A 14204-nucleotide genomic window follows, 5' to 3' on the forward strand; every position below is an offset into this window, starting at 1 on the left:
TTTGTTCTACTAATTTGCTTTTCTTATATGGATAGGCTCAATAGATACAGGACTTTCTAAGCATAGGAAGGGGTTGTAGAGGTTATTGGGTCAGATCCCTCATTTTGCAGCTCAGGAGATTGAGATTCAAAGATCAGCCTGGCTGATCACAGGGCAGTACTCTTTTCTGGATCATTTCATTGATCCAAAATTATCAGAAAAGTTGAGATTTCAAGGTACTACCTAAACACCAAATCCGACTCACAACTCATTAATTGGAGAATTATCCATCATAGGTCCTAAACTTTAGACTCAAGCCTCTCACTTTAGGAGCCTCCCTTTGGCCTTCCTCCAGCCACACTTCTCCCCACAGAGCAAGGAGTCATGTCCCCTCGGCCCTCATCCCTGTTCCTAAGTCATGCTCTGGACCCCAGAATTCCATACTCAAATAGCTCCAAGCATGTGTGGACATCTTCCTGGGTTCTGTTGGGAGAGGGGGCTTTCTCCGTGTGGGCAATTAACTGATGCAGAATTTGGAGGAATTCTAAATTTCTAAATTAATTTCTTGGTCATTATGAAGGTATATTTCTCAAGACCTCAAGAAGTTCATTATGAAGGTATACATACATATATAGAGAGAGAGAGAGTGAGAGAGAGAGAACATACACAGGAATATAGAATAGATTTAATTTAATAGTTGGTGATCTTGATTTATAACACTTAAATTCTCAGACATAGGGTGTGGGGCATCCATTTGTACTCCTGCTCCAGACCTTGCAAATGTTAGGGCCATCCTTGTTCTGAGTATAATATAACTTAAAGCTTTCCTTCCCTATGTGATAAAATAACAACAATATATGTAATAAAGGTTAATATGTAGTGAGCTCTTACCATATGCCAGGCACAGAGCTAAATGTTTCACATGGATTCTTTCATTTAACTTTGGATAGGGACTGGCTCCCCGTTGTCCCCCAGGGTGCCCTTCCCAGCTCTTTCCACTGGCTGTAATAGGATACCTCCCAAAGTAGGGCTGAATTCTCCTCTCCGGTTGCAATACTGTTACACTATCATCTTGGATGTTGCAGCATTTATTACATATGCTTAACACATGATACTCTGAAAGGAGTACTGGTATACTTAGATATTTTGTAATAAATATTTTGATTCTAATTTTATTTCTTCTTTAGACATTGCAAATCTTTTCTTGTATACAATTTATTAATTTACTAGCCTTTGATGGAAAAAAAAAACCTAGAAAAAATGACTACAGTTATTCTTTTCCACCTTTTCCCAGTTGATTTTTTCTGGAGCTGGAGACTGTCTTCCTGACCTTATTTGCATGATATTTGCCAAGGTCTCTGTGTCTTTTCAAAATTAATTGTTATTGGCTTCATAAAAATCATTAGCTCATTTCTTTAATGCTCTGCAATTCTCATTTATCCAGTAGCATATGCACACTTGGCAACTGTTCTTTCATTTATTCCGTATCTGACTAGCTATACTGAATTGTCATTACTAAATTATTTTCCATGCTCTTTATTTTCTTTCTCTTATTAAAAGAAATTTAATCATTCTAAGAAGGCAGTGTAGAAGCTAGATCTATTGAAATAACTTTTGAGTCCACCTTTGCAAGCCTCCCTTCACTAATTCTAGAATATCCGTTCACAAAATGTCCTTTTAAAGAATTATCTTAAGTTTTAAATATTGGTATATGTCGACAGCCCCAGGACTCCGCTTCTCTAAATGATATTTGTGTATGCAAACACAGTCCTGTGAGAACGACACAACTGACTTTGTTAAATCTATCGCTTTAATCTTGTATTTAAACATTTTTCTCTCATATGGTGAACATAGATTTTTACTTTAATGACACTTCCCTTGTTAGGTCTTTCTGCTATTCTGTTTCTTTCTTGAAAGAATCATTCTCTTTGGATTATTTGGCTCAAAAGTGATTTTAAAGTATTTTCATCGGATCAGACTACTCCCCCGTGCCTGGTCATACTTCCTTCATAATGTTTAACCTGCTAGTTTGCACCTGGGTGGGCTATGAAAGATAGCACCTTCCTTTATATCACACGCTTCATCTAAATTTCCATGCCAGCACAACCAGTAGCAATACTCCTTTGAATCTGTCGAGGAATCAGACTTATTGCAGACGTCTTGTTGAAACTGATATATAGACTAGAGTGGAAGGCTTCAGGTGTTCCTATACTTCGGGGAATCTGCTCTTCGTAGCCTAAATCTGAACAAGAATAACAAAGCCCCTTAGAAATACTGAGAATCTCCACCATATAAACATAAAGTGTCAGAAAAATCACTTATAATCTCTAAGTAAAATTCGTTGACATTTTCCCTGATTATAAAAGTAATTACACTTACAACTTTTAAGTAAAATTTGTTTTCCCTAATTATAAAAGTAATTATACCAAAATATACTTTAAAAATTGGAAAATACACAAAAGTGTTATAAAAAGAACAGAGTCGTTCCTAGTTATATTGTTCAAAGACACCCAGAGGAAGGATTTTTGAGTATTTCCTTTCATCTTTTTCTTTCCTGCATCTGTTTTTCTTTATAGCAGTGATAATTTAGAAACTTGAAAATCTTCGGCAGAGTAGGTCCTTTTCACATCAAACCTATGTTCCTTAAAAGTTGCCTTTCATGTTAAAACTCAGTGCGTTCCTGAGACCCTTCTGTGGGTGTGAATATATACTTCTCAACATGTACGTGCGTGTGTCTCGTATATAATTATAACTATCGTCGTAAATATCATCACAGCAGCTGATGATCCTGGAGCGTTTACTGTGTGCCAGTCCATGTTCTAGGCACTTTGCATATTTTAGCTCATTTAATCTTCCTAGCAACTTTATGAAGCAGACACTTATTATCCCCATTTTACAGATAAGCAAAGTTATGTGGCCCTACAGGGTAAGCCAGGCATCAGAGGTCAAACAGCTGTTAAGGAGGGGGCCAAGATTCAAACTCAGTTTGGTGGCAAAGTCCATAGGTCTGACTGCAGTATTCCTCTTGTTAGAGACCTAATCCTAGCAGGGAAAACAATTTTAAAATTCATGAATTGGAGTGCTATTTGTACTTCTGTGTTGAAGGAAAATAATTGGTTAGTTAATGCAAGAAGATGCTGTGGGACAAGTAAATCAGCAAATATGAACCTAGCCTGAGTTCCTGTTGCAAGGTACAAACCTCTTGAAACTCAGGTACATTCCTTCTGACACATACTAATGGATCCATTGAAGGCAGAGAATTTTACTAATTAGACTTTACAGTAGAAATGTCAGCAGGCACTAATGAATGATTTGGCTGGTCTACAGACAGCCATTTCTCTCTCTTTCTCTCTCACACGCACACACACACACACACGCACTCTCTGGATATAAAAAGTACACCAGGGCCAGCCCAGTGGTGTAGTGGTTAAGGTCATTAAGTTTGCATGCTCCACTTCAACAGCCTGGGGTTTATGGGTTTGGATCCCAGATGCGGACCTACACGCCGCTCATCAAGCCATGCTGTGGCAGTGTCCCACGTACAAATTAGAGGAAGATTGGCACAGATGTTAGCTCAGTAACAACCTTCCTCAAGCAAAAAAAAAAGAGGAGGATTGGCAATAGAGGTTAGCTCAGGGCCAATCTTCCTCACCAAAAAAAAACAAGTACATATATGATTATCTGTTGGGTTTTTTTTTTTTGATGGCGTGTTCCCTATGAAATAAGAAATAAGCCTGTTTTCTAGGATATTTTAATTTATAGCTCAATATAGAAGAAAGTAATAGATAAAGTACTCCAGATTCAGAATTGCTCCAGCCTTCTAAATTAGAAGCATACCTAAGGAATTGAGTGTTGCTGTGACCAAACTGACATAGGGTGTGTAAGTACACCCGTGGGATGTCTGGGTAAGCCAGCAGGTGTGCCAACCAGGGTGCAAGCTCTGCCACCATCTGGGGTGCACCTTCTGAGCACCCAGCTTAGGCAGCCCTGCCCTTGGTTCAGTGGTCTCCCTCCATATCTTCATGACCACAGGGCTGAGGATGTCAAAAAGGCAGCTCTCGCAGGTTGTAATTCTCACCTACCTTGCTTTTGGGAGACAGTACCTAGAAGTAAAGACGTAAACCTCCGCTGAGGTAGTCTACCCTCTGGGGGACCCACCTCCGCTTCTGACACCAGTTGAGACTCAGTGTGGCGATGGTGTGAGTACAAAGGACGGGAGTCACAAAGGTAGAGATTCCAGGCAATGTCTTGGTTAAATTTAGACCAGAATGATTTAAATGATTTGGCCTTGAATACCACTGAAATTAGCACATAACACCAGTCCTCTGAAAAATGGTTTTTTCCTAGTTCTTGGATTAGCAAACTATTTGAATATTTTTATCCTTGTATACAGTGTTGCCTTCCCTTCCTTCTTTGTACCAGTATAAATCACCTTTACAGCTACATTTTATATAGATATTTCACAAAGGAATTTAGATTTTCGCATCTCCCTAAAGTGCTGTCTCATATTTTTGTAAGAACACACGAGAACCAACCATACAGTTCCATCAACCACGGAATGAAAGATGATTGTAGAAACTGGAAAATTCAGTACTTTGTGCACAAACACAGAATTCTTTGCAAAAACACTAGGCTATTTTGAATTTTTGGGTGCTCAATATATATATACTTAAGTGATTTTGCAAGAATATAATAAATACTTTTTTTTTAAAGATTGGCACCTGAGCTAACAACTGTTGCCAATCTTCTTTCATTTTTTTTCTGCTCTTTCTCCCCAAATCCCCCCAGTATATAGTTGTATATTTTATTTTAGTTGTGGGTCCTTCTAGTTGTGGCATGCAGGACACCACCTCAGCGTGACCTGATGCGGTGCCATGTCTATGCCCAGGATCCCAACCAGTGAAACCCTGGGCCACCAAAGCAGAGCACGTGAACTTAACCACTTGGCCATGGGGCCGGCCCCCAATAAATATCATTTTTAAAAAGCACCACAAAAAAAAATCCACAGAGTTTTGAATATCCGTCAATCTACAGGATATTGGTGTCAATTATTGTCTTCAATTGTCAGAAAATCACAGCAGAGCAATAAATAACTGACTATCTTGTTTCTATGGTCCAGCATCCAGACAGCATGCATGCCATAGGTATATTTGTAAGCTGGCGAGTTGAGAGAGAAATCAATGTTATTGAATGGTGCATCGAATGCTTTCTTGTTAGCCAGAGGTATTCAGTGCATCACTTCTTCCAGTGGCCCTAATGTCATTGGATTGTCAAAACCCAAGCAAAACCTACTTCCTTGACAGGATGGCAGGATGCTCAGTGCATCAATAATAAAGTCAGTGGATGGCGGAAGGACACTCACAGAACTCACTCTGAAGACCATGACCGGTATGGACAGGAGCCTTATAGGAACGCTCTCCTTACAAGGCAGTCAGCAGTTGAGCTGATACGCACAGAGGTCCTGGGAACCTTAGTGTGTGTTTCCTCCTGCAGGGAACTGGTTAAATAAGGCCACCTTCTGACTATAAAACTCAGTTTTCCAAGCAACTACTTGACAAAATGTTATGTTTTTGCCACTGAAATGGGCAAGTGAAAAAAAACTCACCGAATACTTGGACTCGGTGAGAATCCTAGAAATGATCCAGTTCTGCAACTTTGTTCTGATTCTTTCCAGAAATCAGAGAGAATACTCTTCTCTAGGCAGGCCTGCTTGAGTTCCTCCTAAGAGAATAAGATGCACGACTTGGAAACAAAATACAAAGACCAATCAAAAAATTAATCTCCTGCCACTCCTGTGGTCTATTCAATGGTGCTAAACCATAGTCTATTCCAGCCCCTTCTGCTTTAAGCTCTTGGCCTGTGGTGGGGTTAAATTAATTGTGAAAGCTCAGGACCCTCGGGACACAGAGCTATTTGCCCCCAACCAATGGCCAAGCTCTAGGAGCATAACCAGGAGACGACTTCAGTGCGAGGAAGCCCTCTGACTGCTATTGTACGACCTTCTTTGGGGTGTCATGTGGGCCATAATGAGCCTAGGCATAAAGCTTACCTCCTGTGAGGAAGGCTCATCTCTATTCCTCTATTATACTTCAAATATGTATTGTTCCGGACAAAGATTTCTCCTAAGAATTTTGCGAGCATAACATCCCCTTGCCAATATTTATTTGATCATTTGGGAAGCACTGCATGGGTCTTGTACTCAACAGTCACAGTTTCTTAATTTCATCTTTTCCCCCAAGGAAAAGGAAAAAAAAGTGAAAGTGTGTATGGTGAAAATCAGGGGTCTTTAGGCCACTAAAGGGCAATTTAGTCAAGGGTCTCACCAGTACATCTCATTTTTCAGAGGTTGAGACTGAGGCCCAGGAATGACCTGATCACACAGCTAGTTAGTGACAGCACAGAGACGAGAGTTTGCACTCCACAAATGCTGTGCCAGGAGTTGTTGACCAATTCTAAGTCTAGGGCAGATATGGAGTGTCCCATCCCCCAACACCATCACCACTTCAATTTTCACTCCCCAGAAGAATCCTTGGCATCAGTTAATGTAATACCCAGGCAAAAAGAAGAGAGGGCTACGCTGGTGTGATGTGGGTCGCAAGCCCACGTTCCCCCCCACTAGCATGCTCTGCATTTTCTCTCAGCTGCTGATCGGAACAGAAAGGACAGCATCGAAGATCTAACTTCCTGTGGTCCTCTTTATTTCAAGAGCCTCAGGACTGTGTAGATTCTTTCTCTGGGAAGCAGCTGCTGGAGTTTTTTTGCTTGTTTTTTAACATCATGCAAATATATTCTATAGGACATAATCCAAATTCAGAAATGTGGAAACATTTTAATATGTAGTGGATGTCCAGCACCGTTTCCTGCAGAGACTATCTTTGCTCTGTTGGATTGCCTTTGCTCCTTTGTCAAAGATCAGTTGACTCTATTTATGGGGCTCCATTTCTGGGCTCTCTATTCTGTTCCATTGGTCTACTTGTCTGTTCTTTCACCAGGACCACACTGTCGTGATTACTGAAGCTTTATAGTAGGTCTTGAAGTCGGGTGGTGTCAGTTCTCCAACTCTGTCTCCTTCAAAATTTTGTTGGCTATTCTGGCTCTTTTGCCTCTTAAAAAAAAAAAAAAACTTTAGAATCAGTTTGTTGATATCCACCAAATAACTCCCTGGGATTTTGATTGGAATTGCACTGAATCTATAGATCAAGCTGGGAAGAACTGACATCTTGGCAATATTGTCTTCCTATTTGTGAACGTGGACTATCTCCTCATTTATTTAGCTCTTCTCATCTGCTGTCTTTTGGACCAGCTTTTAAATGGTTTCTAGTTTATCAGGTGCATGCTGAGTGCCAACTCTGAGCTAGCTTTATACACGTATCATCTCATTTAATACTCATGTCAACCCTATGAGGTGGGAATATTATTCCCTCCATTTCACAAATGAAGGATATGAGGCTCAGGAGAGGTTAAGTGACTTCTCCAAGATCACAAATAGAGGCAATCTGAGCTGAGTAAGGGCAAAGCCTATGGTCTTCACAGTTACCTTGAGTCTTGTCATTCTGGGTTTGGTTCTACCTGACCCAATCCAGAGTTTTCCCAGTGGGTAGACTTTTCTTTTTTTTTTTTTTTTGAGGAAGATTAGCCCTGACCTAACATCTGCTGCCAGTCCTCCTCTTTTTGCTGAGGAAGACTGGCCCTGAGCTAACATCCATGCCCATCTTCCTCTACTTTATATGTGGGACGCCTACCACAGCATGGCTTGCCAAGAGGTGCCATGTCCGCACCCGGGATCTGAACCGGCGAACCCCGGGCCACCAAAGCGGAACATGCGAATTTAACCACTGCGCCACTGGGCTGGCCCCAACTTTTCTTTTTGATAGTGGTCCTGCAGGGTTCCAGGTCAGCAGGAGGTCACCTTCGGCTCTGAGCCCTCCTTCCCGAGCCATTTATGAAAGTTTGAGTCTATTGTCTTTATATTTAATTTTGATGACCGGGATTTGGGACTCCACTTTTAAAAGGTGTATCTGTCCTTCAAAATGTGATCCTCAGACCCAAACCCCAGGACTGCAGGGTTTGCGTGGGCATACGTTTACGGTAGTTTCATCACAGAGCCATCTCATTGGGCCCAGAGTGAACCCAACAGTTCACTGGTGAACCAACAGTGAACCCTGGATGAGTGGAACCCAAGACTCCCAAATAGCTATCAGAAGGCCCTAGAAGAGGGCAGAAGTCCTCAGACCAGCACCCTCTAGGGGGATAACAGGTCGCCCCATCCCGCCCGCCCGAGCTGGACTTCCAGGCAGAGCCTGCCTTCTCCCCCTTTTAAGAAGCCCACGTTTTAGCTGTCATTCACCCTAACCACAGGCTTCCACTGAAGCAAAACACCATCATAAATAACAAAAGACCATCCATGGACTTTTGTCAGTGCCCCCGGCTTAATAGAAAGACGAAAACTAGAAGAGACTGTTTTGAAAGATTTATTGTAGAGCCGTAAAATCTTGTAGTAGGATCAAGCGTGGCATCCAACATGCTGTAAATCTCCATTACTGTTCAATTAACAATCACTACGGCAGGGGCGTCTTCTTGGAATGCCCATGGCGGTAAACATCAACCTCACCCCGTAACCTGGTAGACTCTCTTTCCCTGCACAAATTCAGCCCCCAGCGCTCACCAGAGGTGCAGAGTCTGATGTAGACGTGAGAACGACGGGACCTCTGTGCTAGGAATGTGGAGAAATTAGGGTGGACCTCGTGCCTCCAGCCTTACCCCACTTTCTCCAAGTCCAAACCTGCGATTTGTAAGTTCTGAAATTTCAACGTTTACGGGAATTTGTAAGCATCCTAACACTTCAGATGAGCCTCTCATCTGAGCACCAGCATCAGTGGTCCTACTTGAAGCTTTAATCCCTTTGATTCTCCTGAGTCCTTAGGAGATTCCACCACTGCGTGTGCACGGGCCTTCACAGTTTGGGGTAAAAAGGTAACAGTTATAAGCTGTTCACACGGTACCTGTGAGAACAAAAGCTAGAAGGAAGATGTGCTAATGAGAAAGCAGGTGTGTACAGATGCAGCAAATGATTAATCTCAAATTGTGTTTGAAATATCAATGTTAAGTTGGGATTTATGTCAACAGAGAATTTTGGCCTGTCCACAAGAGAAAGAGTGGGCTCCAGTTAAAGATACATGGAACCAGTAAATTCGATCTGAGGTCAACTTGGGAAAATGCGTGACACTTAGCTTTACCTAAATTATTGAGATAATTGCCACACTACCTGGTTTCCCAGTTCTGTGGAGACCTGACCTCAGTACAAATGGCAGGCAGTGTGTGTCACTCTCAGACCAGAACACCATTTGTATCGTCACCTCCTGTGCCTCAGGGCTTCGGTTAGTCTCACGTCAAAACTTAAAGGTTAATTCTGTTAAAAAGTCACCCAGGTGAGGTTTGCAGCTGCAAATTCATGCACAGACACGCCAAATGTCTCCACACTTTTTGGATTACTAATTCTGTGGTTCGCGAGGACTCTCGAAATCGAGGTGCTCAAAGTGTTGTTAACATACTTACCTCTGACACTCTGACCACAAGCCGAAGACTAGTCAGCCCTGCTTTTCAGGGCTGCCGTTCAAGGGCACAACCTCTAAGAACGTGCATGGTGTCCTCTGTTAGGAGCAACACGCTGGCTCATAAGCCGTGGCTTGCGACAAGTGAAGGTGGGACTGGAGAGAAATGAGACCGGACTTGATTGTAAGCTCCCTGAAGGCAGCATTATGTCTCAGCATCTTTGATGGATGAGACAGGATTGAGCATCCCACTCTGACTCTGGCCACAGTGCCGGGCCCATAAACTATTTTCAGAACTACTTACTGAGTGTTAAATGAATGCTTTCCAGCCCTGCCCTGGAGTCAGAGCCCACGATTTGTATTCTCTTTCCCATCCCACATGCTGCCAACTTCAGTAGGTATACGATCAGCCCCCACCAAGTGCCTGACACCATCCCACAGTCAGGGGGGCAAGTCCATTTGGAGCCTTCCTTGTGCTGTGCCCCATCTGCTGGATCACAGCATACAAGCATCCTACCCAACTTTACATGTACCGCTCCCCCAGATTCCCTGGGCTTTTGGGGGTTCGGAAACGCTGTAGATCAGCTAAATTATTTTGACAGTCTTTTGTAAGTGATTTCAAGACAGAATGGGTTCTTCTGAAAGAATCTAAAAGTTGGGATTGTTTTGTTTTGCTGTAGGAAAACCTCTTTTTTGTGATGGAGTATCTCAACGGAGGAGACTTGATGTACCACATCCAGAACTGCCACAAGTTCGATCTTTCCAGAGCAACGTAAGAACCCTTTTGAGGGGTTGGGGTTTTTCTCTGGTCTTCAGAGGTCCCGAGGCCCCACAGTGCCCACGGAACACTTTTCCCGTGTGGCATTGTCTTGCTCCCTCACTCAGCGTGTCTCAACCTCAGGGCAGGCCCACGTCCCCCAGAAACACAGCAAGCGAGGCAACCATTTCTCGAGTTTGTGAAGCTTAAATTCAAGTCGGTTTTGTTTCATTTCTCTGTGTTATGAAATCGACGATTTAGTGTCTTAAGGAACTGCCCCAATGCATCAGGCTTCTAAATAATCTGACCACAGAAGCAAATCTTTGCCCTTTGAAAGGGAGCAGTCGAATAATGGCATACAGATCTGAAGGGTGGCCATGGGGAGGAAGCTTGAACTGAGGCCCCAAAGGGAAGCCTTGATGTGGATGTGACGGCATAAAGCATTTGGCTCCGGGGCATGAATATAGGAAACCGGGAGGGGCACTTCCTCTGAGAATAAATCTTCACCATCTTTGGCATCTAGCAACCCGAGACACAAGCAAAATCGAGCAGGCTGCGTTGAACAGGCGTGCCTGCCACGGGGACCCCAAAACCCCTGCCAGTCTTCCTCCCGTGGGCCCCGTTTCCTGAGTAATAAAACCACCATGACATTCAACAACAAGAAAACCGTGCCTCCAGGCTCACTTAAAAATGTGGGTCCGCACTGGCTTTCTTTGCTTGATGCTCAGTAATCTTTCACTTACCCCAGATGAACACTTGAAGTGGTTTAGGGTGAGCTGGGTTGAAAGATGGACTTGTTTCACCAGCTCCTGCAGAAGTCCTGGCCGAAATGGCCATTTTGTCAAATCCAGCAGGTAGCACACTGCTGATCTCGTTGCCTCCAGGAACCATCAGCAAAGTGCCCGGAGAGCATTTTATGGGATTTCTACAGTGGAGATATCATCGGGCACTTTTTGTGCTAGAAAGGATTCTCCCAGTTGACCATCCTCTCCAGCCCTGTAAGGCATGAAAGCCGTCACAGACACACGTCATCTATTGTGCCCTCCATGCCTCCCAGGAAGGGGAGTTCTGCATTCTTCTCTGAGACCCAACAAACCTCACTTCCGGGAACTTCTCCCTTCTCTCTAACTTTAATCCCACTAGTGATGGTGCAAACTCATTTCCTTTGAGTCTGCCATCGTGGAAGATGGGGAGCAACGTCTCCCCTCCCATCTTCTCACATCCCCTCCTCCCATCACAGGGCACATTCCTTGCACATGAACAAGCCAGGTGTCTTTGGAATGACCCTGCATACAGGTCTAAGGTCTCCAGGCAGAGTTTAAAATAAAAGGGAAACTGATTTTCCTATTACACTGTACTCTTTACATTCAATGTTTGTGTATGTTTTATTTGCAAAAAAATGACAGTTTGTAGGGCTGGCCCATGGCCAAGTGGTTAGGTTTGCATGCTCCACTTCGGCAGCCAAGGGTTTCACTGGTTCGGATCCTGGGTGTGGACATGGCATCGCTCATCAGGCAGGCCATGCTGAGGCAGCATCCCACACAGCACAACCAGAAGGACCTACAACTAGAATCTACAACTATGTACTGGGGGGCTTTGGGGAGAAGAAGAAAAAAAGAAGATGGCAACAGATGTTAGCTTTGGGCCAATCTCAAAAAAAAAATGACAGTTTGAGCATTAGAGTTTCATCTATAAGAATAATCAGTAGGTACAGGTAGGATAGCTAAAGATACCAGCTGTTTTCTACTCTCGGGACTGAGGCTGGACACGTGGCGTGCATGACGTCTTCCTCTTTTTGGGATTAAACAGAAGTATGTGTGTACACATACAACATATGTGTGCGCGCTTAGCAGAGCACCCTATAGAAAACGGGGATTTCCTTTCGTCCCGTCCATGCATCCACACTGAACCTCGATTTTCCTTCCCTCAGGTTTTATGCTGCTGAAATCATTCTCGGGCTGCAGTTCCTCCATTCCAAGGGCATTGTCTACAGGTAAATGTGACTCTTTGCAAACAGATGCTGAGATAGCTGGATTTCCCGCTCACTCAATCAATTGTACTTTAGTGACGTGAAACGGCCAGTGTGCTTTTTGTGACAGAAAGTTCCACACGCAGGCTTCCTGCCCATCGTGATAACACAGATGATGCTTTAAAAACAACCGAGTCAGAGATTCCAGTCGCAGAAGCAGGAAGGTTCTGATCTTCTTTTGTTCTCTATTCTCGTCCTTATTTTCTCCTCCTTCTGACCTCTGTTTTTCACATTTTCTTCCATTGCTCTTCTTTCTCTTGGGCGTCTTATCACTGCTTTCTCTCTCTCCTGTCTCCTTCGTGTCTCTTTTTGCCTGTATCTGCTTTGAGTCACCTAGAAATGCTTATTGCATGTTCTCTGTTGGGGGGGGGGTCTTCCTTGAACACTCACACACACCCACGGAGACCCAGGAGCCTACACCTCGTAGAAGCACGCAGGACGCCACATGTACCCTCTTTCACAAATAGATGTCCGTCCACATGTTCTCTGTTAGACGCATCATTTCACATCCTTAGCAGAAACCTATTGTACTTGCATCTCCTTACTTCTTTTCTCAAAATGTGGTTGACACTTGTTTAACATACAAATCTTCAAAAGCGTAGTTGTCTGGTTCCCAACTCACTCCAGATTAAAGGGGAAAAAATACAAATTAAAAAAAAGAAAGGAGTTAGGCCGGAGGCTGGCCGAGCTGCTGGAGGCCAGCAGAGGGACCCCAGCTGAAGTGACAACAGAGACTCTAGCTTAAAGGGAAATACAAGACAACTGAAAGGCTCCCGGCGAGCAGGATTATATGCTCTTCTGTGGCAAGTGGCCATAATAACGACGGGGAGTCATCAATACAGGTTACATGATGTGCCACCCAATTGTTGATGGCAGCAAACTGTGTATGACACAGTCCAGAAGCATTCCGTCAGAGGTGGTCAGTATCGAGCTTCGGTGCTTACAGAGCAGGTTGAAAATGCACTTAGGGAACCTCTCCGTTTCCAGAGGGCGCAGCCAAGGGAGGGCTGCCCTACTTAGAGTCACAGAACTAAAGACTTTGGGGGGTCGGGGAAGTCATTCCTCTTAAGCTGTGTCTTTGGCACCCTTTGGATATAGTTTGTTTTTTTGGGGGGAGAGGGGAGTCTATCTACAAAATGATAGATTAAAAAAACTGTTTTATACCATTCTTTAATCCTCAGGAAATTGAGAAATACTCACCAGAACATCAAAAACCCTGATCAGAACCCATTTTTTAAAATTTTCTCTTTATACCTGTAATGCCTACAACATACCAAAATGCACCTATACCAGAGCACTCAGTAGATTATGTGGGGTGGATGGATGGAGGGAGGGAGGGAGGGAGAAAAACTTAGGAAGACTGGAGACAGAGAGAGATCTTAGAGCTGAAAGGGACCTCATGAGACTAAAACCTGCATGCTCCAGTGCAGTCTATTTCTGCATATCACAATGCTTCTATCATTTCATCTTGTAAATTATTGACACTCCAAAGAAAAAGACCAATAAGGGTCCATAAGTGTCTTTAATATGACAAACAAATTGGACCCATTTTACAGCTCTTTATGTCCATGTACAGGAAATGTTGTTTTCTAAGGCTCCTTATGCACCAATAAGAAAGAATATTGGGTTTATTTAGTCGTCTGTTCACTGAGGTTGTTGGAGATCCTTGAGAGACATCATGAGATAGTTGAAACTGAGGAGAGGTCATCTAGCAAGGACGCTGGCGCTGAGGCGGGCTTGCCTTAAGAAATTATTCAGCTGCCATGTGTAGCTGCGCTGACCTGCACTTTTCACCTGGCAACTGAACTAACGAGGAGATTCTATCAATTTTCTTCTTCTGACCACTTGTGATTACGATTTCTGGGTTTGTGCCCAAAAGAGGTGTATT

At 43.4% G+C, this 14204-nt stretch overlaps 1 protein-coding gene across 1 annotated transcript in view; it reads left to right on the top strand.

The window, feature by feature from the left end:
* PRKCQ (protein kinase C theta) overlaps window positions 1-14204 on the top strand; it is a 119923-nt gene that overhangs the window by 80943 nt on the left and 24776 nt on the right. The window contains exons 14-15 of the mRNA XM_046680114.1: window positions 10211-10302; window positions 12218-12280. Coding sequence (XP_046536070.1) covers window positions 10211-10302; window positions 12218-12280 — 155 coding nt within the window. The remainder of the gene's footprint in view (window positions 1-10210; window positions 10303-12217; window positions 12281-14204) is intronic.

This window comes from Equus quagga, chromosome 12 (genome assembly GCF_021613505.1).
Source record: "Equus quagga isolate Etosha38 chromosome 12, UCLA_HA_Equagga_1.0, whole genome shotgun sequence".
In the NCBI taxonomy this organism is placed as follows: domain Eukaryota; kingdom Metazoa; phylum Chordata; class Mammalia; order Perissodactyla; family Equidae; genus Equus; species Equus quagga.